Consider the following 20,612-nt stretch of genomic DNA (forward strand, 5'->3'; position numbering starts at 1 on the left):
ACCCTACCTCCTTTAGCGTCAATATTCCTACCAACAAAAAGAGATACAGATAACTGCCTTGTACCACAGTGGTAAAGCCTAACAAGATAATGTGCATATGAAATGGCTAGCACACAGAAGACAACCAGTAGAAAGCCCTCTCCCCCTAATTTGGTCAAGTTTCATCAGTTGTACTCCTGTCTATCTGTCTCTCTGCCTCTCTCTGTCTCTCTCTCTCTCAGACTCTGGGAGAAGATATAGGGGAGTTTGAAGGAAAACCTATTTCCTGAAGGTGGTGTAATAAATGGGGGGGTGGGGCATCAGTCAGTATCTGCTCCTTATTGCAGGTGAACAGTGAGTCCAAAGCAAACATCACCTGTCTTGTGTACAGCCACGACGGCACAGGTACGTGAGCAGGGCCCAGCTCCTAGGCTGGCATGCCCCCTCTGTCTAGGGAGCTGCTGAGCCAGCGAGGCATGTGCCCTCCCGTGCTCACCACTGTGCTGTAGCTCCAAGTGGAGCCGTGGGGAGTAGTCGCTGACGGTGAGCACACAGTGGGAGGATGCAGCAGATGACCCTTGGAGATGCCAGGCACTCGCAGAATGCCACAGCTGATACTTGGCAGGGCCTGTCCTGAAGGCCAGGCTGCTTGCTTGAGCAGGTTCTTACGCCTTTGACTCATTCCTGAATTAATGGGTATGATCTTCCTGAGCATTCTGCTACCCCTGAGTTGGCAGCGTGTTCCTAGTCTACCCTAGACACCTGAATTGCTTGCTGTTCCAACTGAGTAAGATGGGCGCTATACCTGGGTGTTAGGAGGGGGCACTACTGGCAAGAAGCCCCACCCCAACCCCCAACTCCTAGTCCTAGCTTTTTTCAGCCTTTGCCTTCACTGCTGTGTGCTTGTTCTTGGCAGAGCTCCTGGCCAGTTACAATGATGAAGACATTTACCTCTTCAACTCCTCTCACAGTGATGGGGCCCAGTATATTAAGAGATATAAGGGCCACAGAAATAATGCCACAGGTGAGGCTGTCTTTCTAGGTTTCTGTACCCCAAGCCTGTTGATTTGAAGAACCACAGTATCTCATTTAGGTTGTGCAAATAAGAATTACCTAAAGGAGAAGGCTACCCATCACCAAGGGACAGGCCTAAGTGGGCTGGAGTTTTCATCAGCCCTCCTGTGCTAGAGGAGAGAGGGGTCGGGAGCATTTCTCACCATGACAGTGATGTTAGACTTGGTCTGGGTGTAAGGAAACTAGACTGACTATATAAAATATATATATATGTATATATATATGAAAACTTATGATTTCAGGTAACTTCAGGATTAAAAGACTTACTAGGGAGTTTGGGAGAGCCCTCCTTAGTTAGTGGTACTAAGACTAATTGCCTAAAATAGGGGGGTGAGCTTGTACTTTTAAGGAAGAGGAAGAAATAATTCTTTTGAATGAGATAGAAGAGCAGGAATGGCGATAGCGCCTCACCCAGGTTTGCAGTGATGATTGGCCTTTTTTGTTCTGTCTGTGGTTCCCAAACTTTGCTGTACGATGAAGTCACCTGAAGCCGGCTCGCATATCCATCCATTCTGACTTAATTGGTATAGGGTACAACTTGATTAGGAGTTTTAAAAAGCTACCTGTTTGATTCTTGTATAGACAAGTTGAAATCACTGCTCTTGGTTGTTATTAGTGCTCATAACAGATGTCTGTTACAGTGTTGACTGGGAGAGAGCAGTTAGTTTTCCTTTTTCTCTTGAACTGTGAGAAGAGAGGGGAAATGCTATATTTAACCTCGGTCCATGGGCATACAGAAGGAAGTGTTCCAGTTTTATGATGGATATGGTACTAGACATAGCAGTTGGGACTCCTGGATTCTCTTATTAATTTCAGAGGGTGGAGTCCTATTGTTCAGTCTTGGTAGCAAGCCCACCTCAGGTGCTTTAGGCCGTTTTGTAGCATAAACTTCCACCTGCCTTAGGTCATCTAATGACCCAGGAAGCACAGACAGGGTACCAGTGAATCACAGATACCAAGGATAATTGTAGGGCATAGGACAGTGCTGCTTTAGAGTGGGCAGTCTGGGGCCATTCAGGCTGGGACAGGTGAGGCATCAGTAAGGCTGGTGGCTGCTCCATAGCGGCTGTTGCTGAGGACTGTACACTGCTCAGCTCCATGGACCTCTTTGGGAGACTATAAATCATCTCTGGGACTTGGTATGATGATTCTTATTCTATCTATTTTACATGCATAATCCCTCAATTTGTTTTGTGAAAGTGAAAGAAATTCTTGGCTCTTAGCTGATTTAGATTTGTGAATAAATTTCCTGTGAGGTAAATATTTAGGCTTGATGCCAGCTCTCATGCGGTTTTTTCCCTCATTTATCATTACAGTAAAAGGCGTCAATTTCTATGGCCCCAAGAGTGAGTTTGTGGTGAGCGGTAGTGACTGTGGGCACATCTTCCTCTGGGAGAAATCATCCTGCCAGATCATTCAGTTCATGGAGGGGGACAAGGGAGGCGTGGTGAGTATGGTTTGCTGGGCTGGCTGACTCCCCACTCTCTCCAGTCATTAAGGTAGGTTTTAGCAGGGCCGCTGAATTCTTACTTTGACAACATAATACCATGTCTTAGAGGTCTAGCCAGCTAAATAAAAAGACAGTACAGTCTTTTTATACTATGGGATGGGGATGCTGAGGTTTTAATGAAATGGGGATGCTGAGGTTTTAATGAAATTATTTTCCTTTTCCTGTCTTCTGTAACTCTACAGCATGGTTTATTAAGAAGAGAGAGGGATTTTAGGGAAGAATCTCTGGCCTGACTGAGATATCTTTAGGTGTAGACTTTTCCCAGAACAAAAGCAGTAGAGTTAAGGCACACCATCCTACACAGTGTAGTAAGTAGCTTAGTAGTAATCTTGATGACATCCTGGATTAGCAGATACAAGCTAGGAGGAGAATTTTTTTTCTGACAGTTGAGAAAATCAGGATATAGTCTGTACACTGATACAAACACACATGATATATATAGAAGAGAGAAAATATGCGCCTCCTGCCCAACCACCTTTTTTTGGGGGTGGGGGGACTGCTATACAACCCATTATCATATCATAGCTGCCTGTCCTTTGAGTTCTACAGACAACCTCCATAGAGATAAGACAAAAAAGGAAGGCTGAGGATCTTGAGTTGGGGAGTGAAAGGTGGTCACTTCCTAAGATACATCTAGCTAACCATAATTTTGTTTTCCTCCTTTGAGACTTAGAGTCAGGAAGGATTCAGTAGCTTTCTATTATAAGGTTTTCAAGACTGCAGACAGTAAGAAAGAGGCAGTTGGGGCAGCTGCATTGTCCTGACCACCCAGGATAGTCTGGTTAACAGTATGTCAGGGATGGCTGAGGAGCTGTAAGAGAACCCAGCCATCCCTTGATGAGCTTTATTGAGAGCGGTATTAAAATTTAGAATGGTTCATTGCAGTTGGGTTCCCATTTCTTCTTGTGTGTCTCTGATCGTGGTGCGAGGCTATTTCAGACTTTTCTGGTTTCCACTAAATGTGGGGGACCTGGAACCAGTATAGATCCAGGGCTTTTATGGCTTGAATATAAGCAGGGAAGAGTCTAGAACTTAAAGGGATGTGTCACTGTTGCCTGCCTCATTTCCTGCTCTTCCATAGGCCCTCTTCCATGTGTAGTGAGCAGACCCAGAACACTGTGGTCTTAATGAGAATTCTGTAGTGGGCGTGTAGCCATAAGGAAGTCAAAGGAAGCCAGTGAATCTTTTCTTCATAAACTATTGTCTTGCATACTGTTCTAGAGAAATACAGGGCTAAATGCCCTCCCCACAGGCCAGTACTTGTCTTTTGCCCAGATCACTCCACAGGCCAATCTCTTGTCAGCTCAGCCAGTGTCAGGGTTTGGTGATTAATCCAGGTGCTCAGATGGGGAGGGCATTTGTTTTGGATGGGTGGGCCCCCGCCTGAGTTTTAGTGGTCATAAGAGTGAAGCACTAGAACAGGAGGTATGAAGACTGCACCCTGCAGTGAGATTCCTGCTTTTTTCTTGCCTCTGTGTAAGCTGAATGATCCGTGCGGTCCTCACGTGGCTCCTTGTGACTACTTGTGCTAACTTCCCAGCAGTGAGGTCACAGCACCAGCCTGAATGCAGAATATATCATAAAGTAGATAGGGATCTTTGAAATTCTCATCCACCTTGCCCAAGTCTCTTGATTTTGTATTTGGCTCAAAATCTAGGCCTTTTACTGTTTTCACTCAGGGCCAAGGGTTGTCACAGGACAATCCTTAGTTTCCCAAAAGCACTTTGCTCCTTTATCCCATCCTCTGCATCCCCTAACTCAGTCATCTAAGGCCAGAGCTCTTTTTTCTGCTCAGGCATTATTGACAGGATAAGCCCTGACCTTCAGGTAGGTCAGGTGAAACGACCAGGTCTTCTGGCCCAGAAGCTCTCTGTCGGCTCCCTCTGCAAGCTCCAACTCAGGTACTATATGTAACTTACTGTCTTGTTCTCTTGTCACTGACTTTGTCCATAAGTCTCAAGTTCCAAGGAGTTTCTCTCCTGTGCTTTTTTATTTTACTGACTTGTCTAGCAAAGCTAGGTCAGAGTTTTAGAAGAGTAGCAAGGGCTTATCTGGAGATGGATGAATGAGTTCAGGTTTGTATGTGTTAAGTTATCACATATCTTGATAATATTTCTGGCATTGGAGTTTTTCTATTTAGTGCCTTCTCTGCTCCAGGTGGTGGAGCTTCTTCCACACTTCCTAAAGGAGCTCAGATATAAACTTTGCAATGAGCTGATATGTGGAATAAAAGGAGACAGGGAAATGTGGTTTCTGTTTTACTTTTACACTCAGACTTAGCGTCAGTCTATTCTCAGAATTTACTTATAAAATGGAAGACAAATACTAGAAATCTGTATGTCAGTTTTCCATGCTGACCTTGGCCTCCCGTCAGCCACTCTGCATGTGCAGGCGAGGCAGAGGTTGGTCCATAGAGAACTGAGAGGCTGTTTGCCGAGGGTTGTTTTCTTGGACTGTATGGCAGCTGCAAGACAGGGTGGGATGGGGTGAGGTGAGGAGTGGACGGGGCCACACCGTCTTCCTTCTGGATACTTTTGCTGTCTATTCCTCGTCTGACTAAAAGCCCAAAAATTCTTTAGCAGCTAGACTAGGACCAGGTCTTCTGGTGGGGATGGTAGCTGCCCTGCTCTGCTGAGGAAGGCTGATGTTTCCAAGTCAGACAGCAGGGGGCATGGGTGCCTTTGGATAAGAGGCTGCCTAAGCCAGAAGGCGTTTGTCTCAGCTTCTGAAACTCCTTCCTCCTGCTCAGTGAATAATATCCGGAGGGTGGCTGAGCTTGAGGCGGTCGGTGCCCCAGGAAACTGCCTTGCTGTACTCTACTGTCCTGCAGCTGAGCCTGTTATGCTTTCACGGCAGGCAGCAGGGTGCCGTCTCCTGGGGTGTGCAGGGGTCTCAAGCAGATGTGGGTCTCCTCTACCCAACCAGTGTTCAGGCTCAGCCTCTTCCCAGCCCATGCCTTCTTCCAGTTCTAGTAAACAGTGCCAAGTGAATGTAATTGTTCTCTGAGCCTTCTCTAGGGGCTCAGCAGCTGCTGCTGTTTTCTTCATTTTAAAAAATTTATTTGCCACTTGGTAAAAGCCACTGAGATGTTTTTTTCCAGCCTTGGGCGAGTTGGAGCTTTGGAATCTGGAGAGAATGAGGTCATCTGGACCTCATTGCTTTTTTGTGAAGGCAGCATACGCTTGGCCAGTCACCCGCCCACCCCTAGAGCTATGTCTGGGGATGAGGCCACCCCTACCTAAACATGGGAAATGAGAGATCGGCCTGATCTTATACCCAGTCTGTGTCCAGGACCTTTGGCCTAGGCTCATGATGGGTGGGCATGTCCTCCCAGCAGCTACCTTAACTTTTATCAAGGACAGTTATTGGTGAAAAATGAGAAGTGATTTTTAGACTATTCCCACGTACCCCTATGCCTATGTTTTCCTCTTCTCCTGACCAGGTAAACTGTCTTGAGCCCCACCCTCACCTGCCTGTGCTGGCAACCAGTGGCCTAGACCATGATGTCAAAATCTGGGCGCCCACAGCTGAAACTTCCACTGAACTTACAGGGTTAAAGGATGTAAGTAACTGACTAAGGATTTCTTCTTTCTGCTTATCAAAATACTGTTAGGAGTTTTCATTGTTATAGAAGGGAATAACTTGCTGTACAGTTTTTTAAAGGTGCTGCTCTAACACCATTCCCCACATTCCTGTCATTGCCTCTCTAGGAATAGTCCCAGTCCAGGGGTCCATGGCACAGCTTTGAAGTGCCTCTAGTTAATGGTAAAGTGGGGGTGGGGACATCTTTAGGAAAAATTATCCACCTCAATGGATGGGCCTGGAGCATCCTTTCTTAGTCTTATCTAGCTCACTCTAGCTTAATAAGTTTCTAAGGGAAGATTTTACTGGGCTGGAACAGCAGCCTATTCTGATCAAGTCTAGGGTTTATATTCATCACCCAATCCCCTCACCCTCTTCGGTTCCAGGTGATTAAGAAGAACAAGCGGGAACGGGATGAAGATAGCTTGCACCACACTGACCTGTTTGATAGCCACATGCTCTGGTTCCTCATGCACCACCTGAGACAGAGGCGCCATCACCGGGTAAGCGGGAGTGGGAAGTGGGTCCCAAGGGCAGTGACCCTCTCAACAGGGTGAAACATTCCAGTGAATACTTCCTCATTGCTTCAGGAGGAATCAGGTGAAGTTGGTTGGGTTTCCTATCCATTATTCCCCATCCCCATCAGAGCCTTCATGTAGCCTTGGACAAGCCACTAGTGGAAATAGATGGTGTCTGCTTTGTGTTCTCCATCACCATGCATGCGCCAGGGTGTCTTCAAAAAGGCAAACACATGAGGGTGGGGAAGGGGTTGAGAAGAAATAATAAAGCTCAAGCTGTCTTCTGTTTTTTTTCTCTCATGCCAAAAGAGACCCTAGGGTAGGGTTTAGCAAACTGGCAGTTTTGGCAAATGCCTGCTTTTTGTAAATAAAGTATCGTTAGAATATAGCCACCCCCATTCATTTATGTATTGTCTGGCTGCTTTCATGCTACAACAGGAAAGCAGAGTTGAATAGTTGTGACAGAGATATGGCCCATGAGTCTAAAATATTTACCATCTGGCCCTTTAAGAAAAATTCTGCTGACCCCTGGGCTAGAGCATATAAATTGTAGCTAAGGCCTAACAGGCTTGACCTTGTTCCAAGGAAATTACTAATAAGCCTTTCCCATCCTACAGCGCTGGCGAGAACCTGGGGTTGGGGCCACAGACGCCGACTCTGATGAGTCTCCCAGCTCCTCAGACACATCGGACGAGGAGGAGGGTCCTGACCGGGTGCAGTGCATGCCATCCTGAGGCCTCATACCCAGGAGGGGTGGGCTGGGGCTGCCAACCCAATCCTGCCTGGGCAGCCCTTTCCTGTGCCAGGCCCTAACATTCAGCAGAAACGCACTTTGGACTTTTTTGCTTTAGATTTAAAAAAAAAAAAAAAAGACATCCCAGGAGGACAAGCCAGAGGGGAGTGAACCTACAGAGAGTGTCTAGGAGTGGGAGTTGAGCCCTGGAATGGGGCTCCATGGAGAGGTGCATAGGACTCAGCAGAAATGGCTTCTCCCCAAACCCTTTTTGGGGGGGAAGGGAGAGCCTATTTTATTAACTGGTTTGGGGTAGGGAATGGGGTTTCCTTTTCTTTGGTCTCCCTTGTTTCTTGGGTGGCGGGTGGGGGGATAACTGGCTGTTCAGTACCGAGGGGCCAGACTGGGGGTGGTAGAAATGCCACACTCTCTTTGGTTTAGGTTTTTGACTTTATTTTCTTTTATTTTTTAAAAGTCTATGACAGTTGCGTTGTTTTTCTCCGCCCGCCTGCCCCCCACCCCCGAGCAACCCCATCCCAGGATCCTGTCTTTCTGGGAAGTCTTTTTAATACGAGTCCCTAACCATCCTACACTCTTCACTTTCCTTTCCACCCCATTCATTCTCTGAACTTATCACAGTGTTTTGCACTTGATTATGTATCCTTCACTTTCTTCTTTATCCCATCATCCCCTCAGTAGGTCTGGTGAGGGAGGTTGGGGGGAGGTGGGAGGAGGGGCAGAAGTGGAAGCATAGGAAGGATGTTACCTCTTCTCTTACTTTAAAAAAAAAAGTTGTTTGGTGGCAGCAATCTCCCTGTCCCTATCACTGTTAGAGGCCTAATTTTATATCTATAAATATATTAAAAAGCAACTCAAAATTGGATGTATCCCGTTAACATTATTGTCAAAGTTTAAATACCTATATATTCTCTATGACTGCAATAAAGGGACTTCCAGGAGAGAGTGAGTGAAAGTAATGGTATGGAGGTGTCACCTGGGGTCAGCCTACCCTCTGTGCATGGCCATTGGAGATTGGGGCTTAACTCTTTAGGTTTCCTGGAGGCTCAGGAATGGAAGGATTCTGCCCTTCCATGCTTTCCCACCATGGTTTCAGGGTTGAGGAAAACTCCTTTCAGCTTTTTGCCCCAGATATCCTACCTCTCCTTAAATCTTGTAAGGGTTCTTAGGATGGCTCTTCTAGCCAGAGACTGGCTTATCTTTAAAACTTGACTGAACTATGACTTCAGGAAGGGTCCTGCCACTGCAGACCATTTCTCCTAGTACCGTGTGTGATAGAAGACACACTCACTCTGACCTTTATCTGCTTGATTCTTTAAGCTATCCAGCTTCACACCAGCTCCCTTCCTAATGGAAGAGTATAGGGAAAGACCTCCTGTGTTTGACTTTCTACCTTGTCCACCTTCCCATATCTTGGGATTGAAGGACAAGGCATTAATCTAAGGAGTGATTAAGGTGGCTGGGGCTCAGACATCTGTTGTGTCAGTGGTCAATAAATAGGAAAGTCCCAGTTGAATTCTTGCCCTTAAATGCTTTTGCTGCTATTTGTTTGTTCCCAGCTAGGAATTCTGCATCCTGGGACAGTCAGATTCCACTAGAACAGGCCAGGAAGGAAGGGAAGAGTGAAAGGATGGAATTCCCAGACACTCCTTCCTCCTGTCCCTTTTCCTAGCAGCTCTCAGACCAGATGTTAGCTGCTACACTTCCTTCCAGAGGTAGGGAATGTGTGGTGGCTGTGAGTGGTCTGTGTTCTTATTGCTGGTAGGGTGATGGAGTGGGCTGAAACCATGCACTCTGGAATTTGTTGTGTATTTTCTCTCAGTAAAGCTTTTTTTTGTTTTTCCTGACTGCTGCTCTATGTGTGATATGTGAGCCATTCACTTGTGATGGTCTATTTTTGCTCCTTTCAGTATGGTGCCTGACCTTAGTTTTACAATTTTAGGAAGTCCAGCTTGGTATATCCATGTTTCCAACAGTTGGGCTCCAGCTGGAGACTGTGTAAGTGGAACAGGCCTCACAGTTCAGTGATACTTCGAAGATGAGGGAAGGGAGAGATACTACTTAGGGATATTTTCCTGACCTCTGTTCCAGGCTGCAGTTAAGGATTTGGGGGTAAATTTTGCTCTCCCTCCCTTCCCAGTCATCCAAAGTCTCCAAAATCTTGGTCACTCACAGAAATTCTAAAATCAGTTAGGTACAGTACAATCAATCACCTTTATTCCAGGGTTAGAACAAGGCCGTGCACACTGCAGACAGAGGAGCAGAGAATGGGGCAGTCTCACAGCAGTATGGGGGTAGGAGGGCAGGTTAGTCTTTTTAGATTATTTTGCCTTACAGAGAAATTTACTACACTCCGCTGAAAATGAACCCTGTCTCCTTTCTCTCATCTCATCCTCTCCTCTCTTCAAAGGAAGCCTCGCTTTGAAGAGCCTCTTTATTCCCCGCTTCTCTCTCTCTCTGACTCCATCTCACGTAACGTATCCTGGCTTGGAAGGACAATTCATGCTCATTTTCCACCTCCCAATTCTACAAGTATCTCTCTCTCCTTGAGGGAGAAAGCCAGACAGGGCTGGGGAAACTTGGGAAGGTCCTTTAAGGCAAAACTGTGGAGTACTCGAGGTGTATGTTTTAAGGCAGGTGTCCGCAGCAGTGGCCAGAGGGGACGGGCTGGGCTGGGCTGGGCTGGTAGAGGGTGCTCTCCAGCCAGTCTGGCTTCTTCCCTCTCCAACAGCCAGCCCTTCCCTCCCACTGAAGTTTTGTTCCCAACATCCCAAAAGCTCCCCACCTCACTTAAACTCTCTAAATAGTCTCTTGAGATTGCATGTGAAATTAAAGTTTAAAAAAGTTTTCTTTTTCGACTATATAGCAATTTGACTCTGCCACTCCCTTCACTGTGGCATTCTCCTTCCACCCCCGCCCGGGCCTTGACAATAAGTTAATGCTAGACACCACAGAAAAAGGGTACACATGGCAGTGCGGGTTTAATATACATATATGTAGAATATATATGTACACACAGTTAGCACGGTCAGGGTGGGGAGGGCTCACTCGGGACAGGCAGGAGGCTGGGGTCACTGTACTCTAGTGATTTGGCTAGGAGGCGTTCACAAGCCCAAGGTGCCAGGATATTGAGGGAGAGGGGTTACTAAGCCCCCTCCTGGACTGAATTGGGGATCAGTGCAACGGAAACACTGGAGTTAGCTTCTTCCCTTCTTTCTACCTTGGGGGAGGGGCTTCTAGACCACGGAGAGAGGGAACGTTGCCTGCAATAACCACGTTGGGACTCTGTAGGTGGAAACAGGACTGGAATTAAAACCTAAGGATTTCTATTCTAGGAACTCCCAAGGCTAGTATGTGCAACAGTCTGAGTAGGAATAAAGGAGTAGAAAAGAGGACTCCTCTCTGCCTTCATCCCCTCAGGCTCAGTGGTGGGGGTCGGTCTGTTCCCAGCATTGTCTCTCCAGAGGTGGGGGATGGGGCTGGAATCTAGTGCTGGGTTCTCATGGGGTTTGAACTTGGGGGCCGGGAAAGGATCCAGTGATCTCTCTCTTCAGGTCCCTGGCTCACACCCACCCTAGGCCTATGAAAGGGGAGCAAAAGGGGACCTGCTGGTGCCCAGGCCCTCTAACCTGAGGAACAGTCGGAAACAGGACTCCTCAGCCAGTCCAGCATTGGGGTACAAACACAAACTCTGGCTTCTCTTTGCCCCTGCCAGGTGGGGGTTGGGTGGCTTCTTCATCTTTCCTCTCACTGCTTTTCATTAGATTCACCCAACTCTCCCATGCCTTACTCTTGCCTTGCCTCCTCAATGTAGGAAAACACAGGTCCTTTCTGCTCCCACACTTGGAGGTGGGGGAAGAGTGGAGGAAAGGGAAGTAAGAGAATGTGTCTATTTCTATTTGCATAGAAATAGCCCCCAACTCCCCCTGGAGTGGGGAAACTGAGCCCCACCACCACCCCCAGCCCCTGACCCCCATCCCCTCACAAGGAGGAGGAACTAGATGAGCTAGACATGTAGACAGACAGCCAGAGCGTGCGCACACGCACACACACGCGCACAGTAAGGGGTTAGGACCAGGTTAGTAAGTGGGTAGATGGGGGAGGGCTGCCCTTGCCCCTCCCCTGCAGGATGGGGAAAGAGTAGTCTGATGAAGGTCCAACCTTCCTCCTCTTCCTCCCCCTTGCTCAGGCTTTCTTCGGTGGAGGAGCCAATTTGATGATCTCTTCCTCAGAGGGCTGCCGGATAATGTCTGAGGGCAAAAAGGCACATGTCCAGGGACAGAAGTCATGGGAGACAGCAGACAGGCTAACAGAGCCTCTGTCCTCCCCAAATTCAAGTATTGCACAGGTAGTCCGTGGGGGGCAGAGGTGCACATTCAAGGCATGGCCTCTTACCTTTGTACTTCTTGGCACTGGGGATACGGGTTAGCTTGGTGTCCAGCTCATCTTCCTCAGAGATCTTCAGAACACGGGTTCTGTAGTCAACCACCATAGTGAGGAGGTCAGGACGGCGGGAGATCTCAAAGATGTGCTCGATATAAGAGAGGTTGTCTAGAGGAAGGCAGGAGACAGGGTCAGAGCTAGACTGTAGCTGTCAGCTTCCCCTACACTACTGGACTGGGCTTCAAGAACGGAGACTGAGCGCTTCCACCAGAAGAGTGAGGCCTCCCTGGAAGATGAGGGGTAACTAAGCCAGGAACAGAAAGCCAGGGCGAAAAACAGTACAGAGGACTGACTATTCCCGGGAAGGACAGATCATTAATCAGTTAAGTTTCAAGATTACAGATTTAGAATGTGAGATTTAGGTGAAATACCAGGTTCCACACGGGAGGGGAGGGGAGCAGAGAAAATGAACTGGCCTTCCAAATACCCATCATCCACCCTGTCCCTCTTCCACTTTTCCTCCAAGTAAGCATCAGAATGGGGGCTTTGCTGGTTGGTGGCTCAGTGGTAAAGAATCCGCCTGCCAATGCAGGAGACTCGGGTTCGATCCCTGGACTTGGAAGATCCCAGAGAAGGAAATGGCAAACTCCTTGCAGTATTCTTGCCTGGGAAATCCCAGAGACAGAGGATATGACTTAGCGACAAAACCACAACATGCCTCAGAATTTCCACGCAGCCCAAGTGGGACTGAAAGGGTGGGATCTGAGACAAACTGGGAGAGATTTCTGGGCCTAGTGAGAGGGGTAATTGTGAACAAGAAGGTACGGGCAGGACCAGAGGGATGGTGTGAATTGGCCAGTTCTGGGAGACTGCCGAGGCCTTCTTGCCTGGCTCCTCGCCTCCACTGCAGTAGTCTCCTGAGTGCAGCATGTCCTCCTTCAGCCTCCCTATACTCCACGCTACAGGTTCATCTCTGAAAGGGCCCTCAGGTCACTGACCTCACCTATCAAATGCTGCATCACTCAAGGCCCTCCACAGCACAGTCTCAACTCACCTTTCCAGCCACTTCTAAACATACTGTGTCCCTCTGCCTAGCAGGGCTTCCTTTGGACCCTACCTTTGAAATCCCTCTTGCCCTTCAGGGCCATCTTAAACACCAGTTCCTCCCCAAAGCCCTTTCCAGGGCAGTGGTCTCTAAAAGTAGACAAGAAAATGATAGAACTTGTGGTTTTAAACTTTTATCGCTTTTAACTTTAATGTTCTATTATATATGTGATAGTAGCACAGCACAGTAGGATCTGAGTAACATCTACTGAATTAATATTTTTACTGACAAGGGAACCATGAAGAATGTAAAGACCACTGCCCTAGAGCCAGTCTCCTCTCCTCGAGCATTCCTGTCATCCTGCCTTGTCAGAGAGGAGGTCTTTGTACAGGAGGTCTGATTTCTACTTGCTGCATGAGCTGAGCCTGAGAGGCTGATGGCCAGATGCCTGTGGCCCCCTCCCCCACCTTTGTCCAGCTTGTTGTGGCTCTCCAGGAAGCTAAACCAGGCACTGCCAGTAGTGATCTCCTCACTCTTCTCACTGGGGATGTCCTCCTTGCAGGCTGACTTGAGCTGCTCCAGATCTTCAAGGGTAATGTTGTTGGTCAGGTCCTGGAGGAGGGTCCCGTACTCGGCCATGACTGGAGTTGGGGGAACAAGGAGACAGGACGCTGAACTTGAGCTTCAGGATCTGGTTCACTCACTGGCACTGCCCACTTCCTCAGCCCTGCCAGGCATGTGCCCAGAACTCAGGCTGGGGAGGCCAGGGCTGGAGGGAGAAAAGGAAGACCCCAAGGAGATAGGAGCAGACAGGAAGTAACTGGAAAGCTAGGGACCAGGCTCAAGTCTAGAGTGAAAAATCACACCTCCTTCTCCCACCATCTTTTTTCTTCCTTTTCCTCCCTGTAACAGTAACCCTGGCAACGGCTCCCTGACTGAGGAGGCGGTTACCATAGCAACCTGCTCCTGACTTTCTCACCCAGATTGCCCCACCCACCTGCAACCCCTCCCCCTGTCAAAAAACAAAACACTCCAAAACTACCACCAGGGAAAGGCTTGCTGTGGCAGTAAGAAGCTAAAAAAAAGGGGCTGGGGTTGTTTGGGGGGGCTCATGTTCTAGCTCCTATTCTTTTCCAGAAGCAAATGGGGTCCCTCAGTTCAACTCCCCACTACCCCACTAGTGACTCATTTTTGGATAGATGCCTAGCTGCCTGGTCTAATGGTCCCCTGGCCCCTCTGTGCTCAGCCCTGTATTCAGTCATCGGGGTGGGGGTGGGGAGGGTAAAGCAATGGGCCACAGCCCCACCTTTGTAGAGCCCATTTTCTCCCTTGATGGCTGCCAGACCTCCACACAACCCTCTCTCCTAGCCTTTGTGCTATGCCTACAGCCCCCGCGCCCAAGAATACCAAGCGGCTGGCTCTGGCCCCCTGCCCAGTTCTCAGGCTGGCTGGGTGGCAGGGGGAAGGGGTTCAGATGCTGCTTTGGGAAAGTCTGGCAGGAAGGGGGCTGCCACTTATGCTTCCATCAACATCCGGCTGGCACTACCTTCAACATGACCTCCCCAAAGCTGGGAAGGCTGGATCTCATTTAGGCCTTCACCCCATGCCCCTTTCATGATTCTTGGGTGAAAAGGGAGAGGACATCAAAGACCCTCCTTCCACTAAGACAGGGACTATGGCTAAGACAGAAAGAAGAAAGGCCAGACCTTAGAATGAACTTTCTGGATTTGATAAAATATACAACTCTAGTGGTAGGTTTTTAAAAAGGGGATTTTTCCCCCCTAGAACTGTATTTCTTTTGTAATTAGAAAAGTAAAGCATTTACAAAAATAAGTTATGCCGTAAACAGTCTGTAGCTAGACCAAGGGGTGGAGCAAGGAGGGAGATGACCTTGTACGAAACTGCCCACAAATCTCCAAGAATGGGCTAGAAATACTGCAGAAAGGGGCTGGCTGACACAGCCCATTTCCTTATTTCTGTTTATGTGAAGGAAAGCTGAGGTGGAGAAGCATGGCCACCATATAGTAAGGGGTGTGGACCCAGCAGGCCCCATTCCCAGCCCCCTGCTTGGACCAGAACAAACAAGCCTCCCTTGGTGGCAGGCACCGTGACACAAACACACAATAAGCCAGGCGGCAGGGCCAGCATGACCCCCAGAGAAGCAGGCACTTGCATGCATGCTCACTTGCACACCCAGGTGCAACCAGACAGAAGGGCCCAGCGGTGGCCCTGCCAGGCTGGGCCAGGAGCAGCGCTCTCCGACTGTCAGCACCAGGACCGTCTCCGCCCTGAAATCTAGGTCACAGCAGCAGGCTCTGGAGCTCAGCCTCAGCCCCCGCCCCCGGCACTGATAATCCAAGGACAGGAGGGGGGGTACAGAGACAAGGGAATGACGGGGACAGGGTTCAGAGACGGGGATAAGAATGAAGGGGGGTATGAAAAGAGCAGAAAGGAAAAGGGCAGCGTGGGCGGGAGGCCCTCAAGAAGACTGCCCCCACTGAGGAGACTCTGAGACCAAGCCCTCAGCTCAAAAATGGGACAGACTTTAGGATCATGGTGCCCTGCTTTCACATGGAAGAAGAGTTTGTAAATGAGAGAGACACTGGGAGGAGGGAGTGTGTGCGTGTGTGTAGCTCCTGGGAGGGAGGTGGGTGGGGGTGTGTGTGTGTGTGTGTGTGTGTGTGTGTATAGCTCCTGGGAGGGAGGGGGGGGGAATGTGTGTGGGGGGGGGGGGCGGTTCCTGGGAGGGAGGGGTGTGTGCGTAGCTCCTGGGAGGGAGGAGGGAGTGTGTATAGTTCCTGGGAGGGGGAGGGCGTTTGTGTGTGTGTAGCTCCTGGGAGGGAGGTGTGTGTGTGTGTGTGTGTGTGTGGCTCCTGGGAGGGAGGTGGGTGTGTGGGGGGGGGGGGGTGTGTGTGTGTGTGTGTGTAGCTCCTGGGAGGAAGGTGTGTGTGTGTGTGTGTAGCTCCTGGGAGGGAGGTGTGTGTGTGTGTGTAGCTCCTGGGAGGGAGGTGTGTGTGTGTGTAGCTCCTGGGAGGGAGGTGTGGGTGTGGGTGTGTGTGTGTGTGTGTGTGTGTGTGTGTGTGTGTGTGTAGCTCCTGGGTGGGGGGAGAGGGGGGTGTGTGTGTAGCTCCTGGGAGGGAGGTGTAGGTGGGTGTGGGTGTGGGTGTGTAGCTCCTGGGAGGGAGGGTGTGTGTGTGTGTCTGTGTGTGTGTCTGTGTGTGTGTAGCTCCTGGGAGGGAGGTGTAGGTGGGTGTGGGTGTGTGTGTGTAGCTCCTGGGAGGGAGGGTGTGTGTGTGTGTCTGTGTGTGTGTCTGTGTGTGTGTAGCTCCTGGGAGGGAGGTGTAGGTGGGTGTGGGTGTGTGTGTGTGTGTAGCTCCTGGGAGGGAGGTGTGTGTGTGTGGGGGGGGCGGGGTTCCTGGGAGGGAGGGGGGTGTGTGTGTGTGTGTGTTTGTGTATAGCTCCTGGGAGAGAGGTATGTCTGTGTGTGTGTGTGTGTAGTTCCTGGGAGGGAGGAGGGAGTGTGTATAGGGGGGAAGGGAGTTTGTGTGTGTGTGTGTAGCTCCTGGGAGGGAGGGGGGTGTGTGTGTGTGTGTGTGTGTGTGTGGTGTGTGTAGCTCCTGGGAGGGAGGTGTGTGTGTGTGTGTGGTGTGTGTGTGGCTCCTGGAAGGGAGGAGGGAGTGTGTGTGTGTGCAGATTTACAGGGGAGGTAGGTGGGAAGGGATTAATGTGTATTAAGCCTGGGGGCGGCAGGTTAGGACCTTTCTGTGAGAGTGGAATGGATGTGAGGAGGCCCCTAAGAGAAATGGGGTGGGAAGGTATGTGCACCAGAACCCTGTGTGGGTGCTGCTCTGAGTGTGGGCACAGGCGCAGGGAGGAGGTGGTGCTGCTATCTGTGGGTGTGTGTGGATGTTCTGGTAACGGATATGTATGTGCCAACATTGGATGAGTGGTTCTGAGTGTATGTGGTCTAGTGTGTGTGTGTGTGTGTGTCTGACCAGCTGAGAGTATGTGAAAGCAGGCAGATAATCACAAGCTTACATCCAGAGAAAAGAGGAAGGGTAAGAGGGGGCCTACAGTACGGAGGAAGCAAACTGGGGTTGGGAGAGGGAAGAGACTGAGGCTGCAAATGAGGAATCCTGCGGCGGCGGCGAAGGGGACAGGGAGCACAGAGTCCACAATGAGAAGGCTGCAGCCCTGAGCTCAGCGGTTACCATGGCAACCTCAGTTCTGGTCCCCCCGAGTTGTCAGGACAATGACACCACTGGATGGGAGGGATGTGAAGAATGGTGAGTAAGAAGAGACAGAAAGGATAGGGGAAAGGCCCCGTGAGGGAGCTGGGCAAGGCAGCCTGGTTGCCTGCCTCCCTGCAGACAGCCATCTGCCCAGGCCTGGGTGTGGCAGCAGGTGCAACAGTAGGGAAGTGTGGGGGGAGTTTCCTTACTTGGTTCTCAAGTCTCCCTGGTCAACCATTATTCAGTGGTAGTCTGGCCATGATGGGTGCGCCTTGGCAGAAGCTTGGCTCCACTCTCCATGTTGCTTTTCTCACCCAAGATTCAGAATTCCAAAGGGCCTATAGAGAATTCTCCTGTCCCCATAGCTCAGAAAGTCCTCCTGATCTCTGGAACAGGGCAGAGGCTGCCCAGGGAACACCAGGCGGCCTGGGTGGAGGCCATTCTTGGGACAGGATACTCAGGCAGGAACCGGGAACCGGAGCTGAGGCTGCCAGGAAGTCAGTCCCCTTCCCTCCCAGATCATTCTGTGCTCTGCTCACCGCTTCCTCACACCTTCCTTCCTGCCTCCCTCTCCTCCTCAGCTGGCTGCAGGTGGGGCCCTGACAAAAGTCAAACCAACTGAGGATGCTGAGGGAGAGGAGCAAGAGGTAAGGGTTAGATTCTGACCTTCTAGGATGGTAGTGGTTGGGAACATGACAGGTGGGTGCTCCATGGGCACTGGGGAGGGAGAGGCAGGCCCTGGGGGCACTTGGAGAAGTCTGGCAAATTGGGGTAAAACGTCCTTTGGAGGAGGTGGCAGCACCCCAAGAATTTCTATGCATTTGGACGTTAATTCATGATCATCCCCACTCCCTAGCATTTGGTTCCAAATCCTCAGTAAATTTAAGAAGCCTTGGGATTAGGGGCTGCTCCCCCTCCCTCCCTCACATCTGCTGCAGCTGCCTAAGCTGAGGGGAGCTGCAAGGACCTGGAGATCCCTGCAGCAGGCAGAAGGGGGCTTGTAGGCACTCGTGTCTGTCAGTCCTACTGCCTGGGCTTGAGAGGGTGGTAATCACCGCAAAGCAGAGGGCTGGGGTGGGAAAGTGCCAGGTGAAGTCTGATCTGGGCCCCAAATTCAAGCAGTCCTGCAGTCCATCCCTAATTATCCCTTTACAGTCATACACAACTGACTTCTCCCTTTAGCTTCTATTCAACTTTTTGTGGGGCGCAGGGGATGCATTTATATCTATAAAGTAGGAAGAAGAGGATTCTAAGACTCCAGAGCCAGCCTCGGAATGAGGGGGTGAGGTAGGACACCTCAACCTCCCAATGTTCAGTGCAAGAAGCAAAATGGGTTACGCCTGAGTACAGAGACAAGGGGTGAAGCTTCTAGCCCTTAGACTAAGAGAAGAAAGCCTGGACCCAAGATGAGAGCAAGAGGAGATACCAGGCATTGGATCAGGCAGGGCAGGAGAGAGGGAGTGGGGCTGTGCTATTCTCTAATCATCTGGTTCTATCTCTTTCTATTTGTATTTCTCTCCCATCTCTATCTCTTCCTCATCTATTACCTCTGTCCCTGGTCTTTAAATGGGCTTTCATCCTATCCTACCTGGTGGTAGCCAAGAATACCTTAGTATTCCTGGGTTCTGTGACTTGGTGTCCTCATTTTAATACACAGAGCTACTGTACTATTATAGCTATACTAGGAAGGAGTGAGTGTCCCTGCTATAAAGAAAATAAGTTTGCACACAGGTTAGTGATGTCTGCCACTGCACAGTGGGTGACACTGTTAAGAGAGTGAGGGGATGGCACGACAGGGTGTAACTGGTCCTATACGTGCATGACAGTACATGCACACATGATGGGCACAGGTGTCAGGGAAGTGAGGAAGTAGGCAACCAGGGCAGCCAGCAGCCTAGGGCATCTCTGGCAATTTCCCCAATGGAGTGTTTAACCACAAAGGGAAGAGCAATTAAAGCTAATCGCTCTGACAGCCTGGAGGCCAGACACACAGGGAAACAAAACATACAGATTCAGCATGTTTCCCCTAACTCCCAGTGGTCCCACCACCACCCTGCTTTCATCCTCCCTAATTTTTGGGCCTCCGTAATCCATTCCCCAGCACTCTCCCCGCTCTTCTGACCATCTCTGACTCTCACTTCCTTCCTCTCCCAGTTCCCTGACTGTATCTCTGTCCCTGTGTCCCTCTCTCGATGTTGTCTGCCTGTCACACACATTCCCCTCATTCTCTCTCTCTGACTTGGGCTCCATCCTTGGCTGACTCATACTCATTTCTTCTTTTTCTCCCTCTCCCTTTCTTCCACCCCCTCCTCCATCCCTTGGCCACTCAGAAGCCCAGAAGCCAGCCACTCCCAGCACCCTAAGCTCCAAATGGACCCAGCAAGAGAGGCCACCAGCAGCCCCTACCCTCACTACTCACCCAGTTTCAAAGTAGCAGCCTCACTCACCCTCAAGATCCTGTCTCCCTGTCCTGGAATGCGACCAGGATTTTCTACCATTTTTTTTTTTTCACTGTTTTAAAGAGGGGCAATCCGAAACCTAGGGCTGGGAGAAAATACCCAGAAAATCAGGGTGGACTTCAGCTGTCCTGTTAAACTGATATTCTTCCAGGAGACTCGCACATGGGAGGCAGTGGGGATGAGGTGGGGGCTTGGATGCCCAAGTGCAGGGCTGGCTGTTTGTGATTTGCTGTGTGCAGTTGATGTGTGTAAGAGTCACATGCGTGTGTGTCACCGTGTGTGTTGGCGTGTCTCTTGTAGGTGTGTGTGTGTCCCTGACAGTTTTGACACGGATTATATGAAATTAATAGGTTTTACGTTAGCTACTCCACTCCTCTACACCCTCCAGCTCCCGATTCCTTCCCTCTGGACTAGCTTTCGACAACCCCACCTCTTCCCAGGTGCAGAGACTGGATGAAGGCACGTGGTGCCAGCTGCCGGGTTTAAGCCCTCGGAGTAGGGGCGGCTGCTGGCGGAACTGAGGCAGGGCTGGGCAGGGAGACCGCCAGCCGAGGCGAGTCCGAAGCCAGAGAAGGGGAGGGAGGGGCGGGAGCTGGCGGCCCCGTAGAGTCGGCTGGGCGGGAAGCAGGCTGCATCCCAATCCCCAGGCCCCGGTCCGACTCCCACACTGCCGTTCATCGTGGAACGGGCGGCCGGAGCCACGCCGCCTCCAGTACGCACTCAGCGCTCGAGCACACCAACAGAGACGAAGCCCGTGGGGCCTGACATGGAGCGAACCCGTCCGGGGCCCCCACGCTCCGCATCTGCCCCCAGGCGTCCCGGATCGACGCCCCTCCAAGCCCAGACCGCAGATCCTCCCCTCCCCGCGACACATCCCCGCGCGGCCCTCTCACCGCCTCCGGGGCTGAGCGCTCGGGGAGCGGGCACTCTGGCGTCCCCGGTTCCTGAGCAGCGTCTGGAGCCTCCTCCTCGGCTCCCGCCGCCGCCGCCGCCGCTTCTGCCGCCGCCGCCGCCGCCTCTTCCGCCCGCGGAGCCTGAGCCCGAGCCCGGCGCCGCCTCACCCCACCCGGCCGGCCCGT

General features: G+C 50.7%; 2 protein-coding genes across 6 annotated transcripts in view; one reads left to right on the top strand and one right to left on the bottom strand.

Moving 5' to 3' along the window:
- DCAF8 (DDB1 and CUL4 associated factor 8) overlaps positions 1-10,261 on the top strand; it is a 41,851-nt gene extending 31,590 nt beyond the window's left edge. For all 5 annotated transcript variants that reach the window (XM_027528704.1, XM_027528676.1, XM_027528686.1 and 2 more), the window contains 6 exons: positions 327-384; positions 896-1,003; positions 2,370-2,500; positions 6,006-6,125; positions 6,532-6,648; positions 7,281-10,261. In XM_027528704.1, the coding sequence (XP_027384505.1) occupies positions 327-384; positions 896-1,003; positions 2,370-2,500; positions 6,006-6,125; positions 6,532-6,648; positions 7,281-7,397 (651 nt within the window). In that variant the 3' untranslated portion in view covers positions 7,398-10,261. The remainder of the gene's footprint in view (positions 1-326; positions 385-895; positions 1,004-2,369; positions 2,501-6,005; positions 6,126-6,531; positions 6,649-7,280) is intronic.
- PEA15 (proliferation and apoptosis adaptor protein 15) lies at positions 9,610-20,586 on the bottom strand. Its single transcript, XM_027528732.1, has 4 exons — positions 20,427-20,586; positions 13,310-13,483; positions 11,810-11,965; positions 9,610-11,664 (listed from the first exon to the last, which is right to left on the bottom strand). Exons 2-4 carry the CDS (start codon positions 13,479-13,481, stop codon positions 11,600-11,602), a joined length of 393 nt encoding a protein of 130 aa, XP_027384533.1. The 5' UTR covers positions 13,482-13,483; positions 20,427-20,586; the 3' UTR covers positions 9,610-11,599.
- Positions 20,587-20,612: the final 26 nt, after the last annotated feature.

Source organism: Bos indicus x Bos taurus, chromosome 3, assembly GCF_003369695.1.
Source record: "Bos indicus x Bos taurus breed Angus x Brahman F1 hybrid chromosome 3, Bos_hybrid_MaternalHap_v2.0, whole genome shotgun sequence".
NCBI classification, from domain to species: domain Eukaryota; kingdom Metazoa; phylum Chordata; class Mammalia; order Artiodactyla; family Bovidae; genus Bos; species Bos indicus x Bos taurus.

What these genes read in the sequence shown, in the direction of transcription:
- PEA15 (XM_027528732.1), bottom strand. Translation starts at nt 13,481, where the DNA reads ATGGCCGAGTACGGGACCCTCCTCCAGGACCTGACCAACAACATTACC. An exon ending in CCACAACAAGCTGGACAAAG is followed by an intron (nt 11,966 to 13,309) that starts GTGGGGGAGGGG and finishes GCCTTCCTCTAG; the next exon opens with ACAACCTCTCTTATATCGAG. An exon ending in CAGTGCCAAGAAGTACAAAG is followed by an intron (nt 11,665 to 11,809) that starts GTAAGAGGCCAT and finishes TTTTGCCCTCAG; the next exon opens with ACATTATCCGGCAGCCCTCT.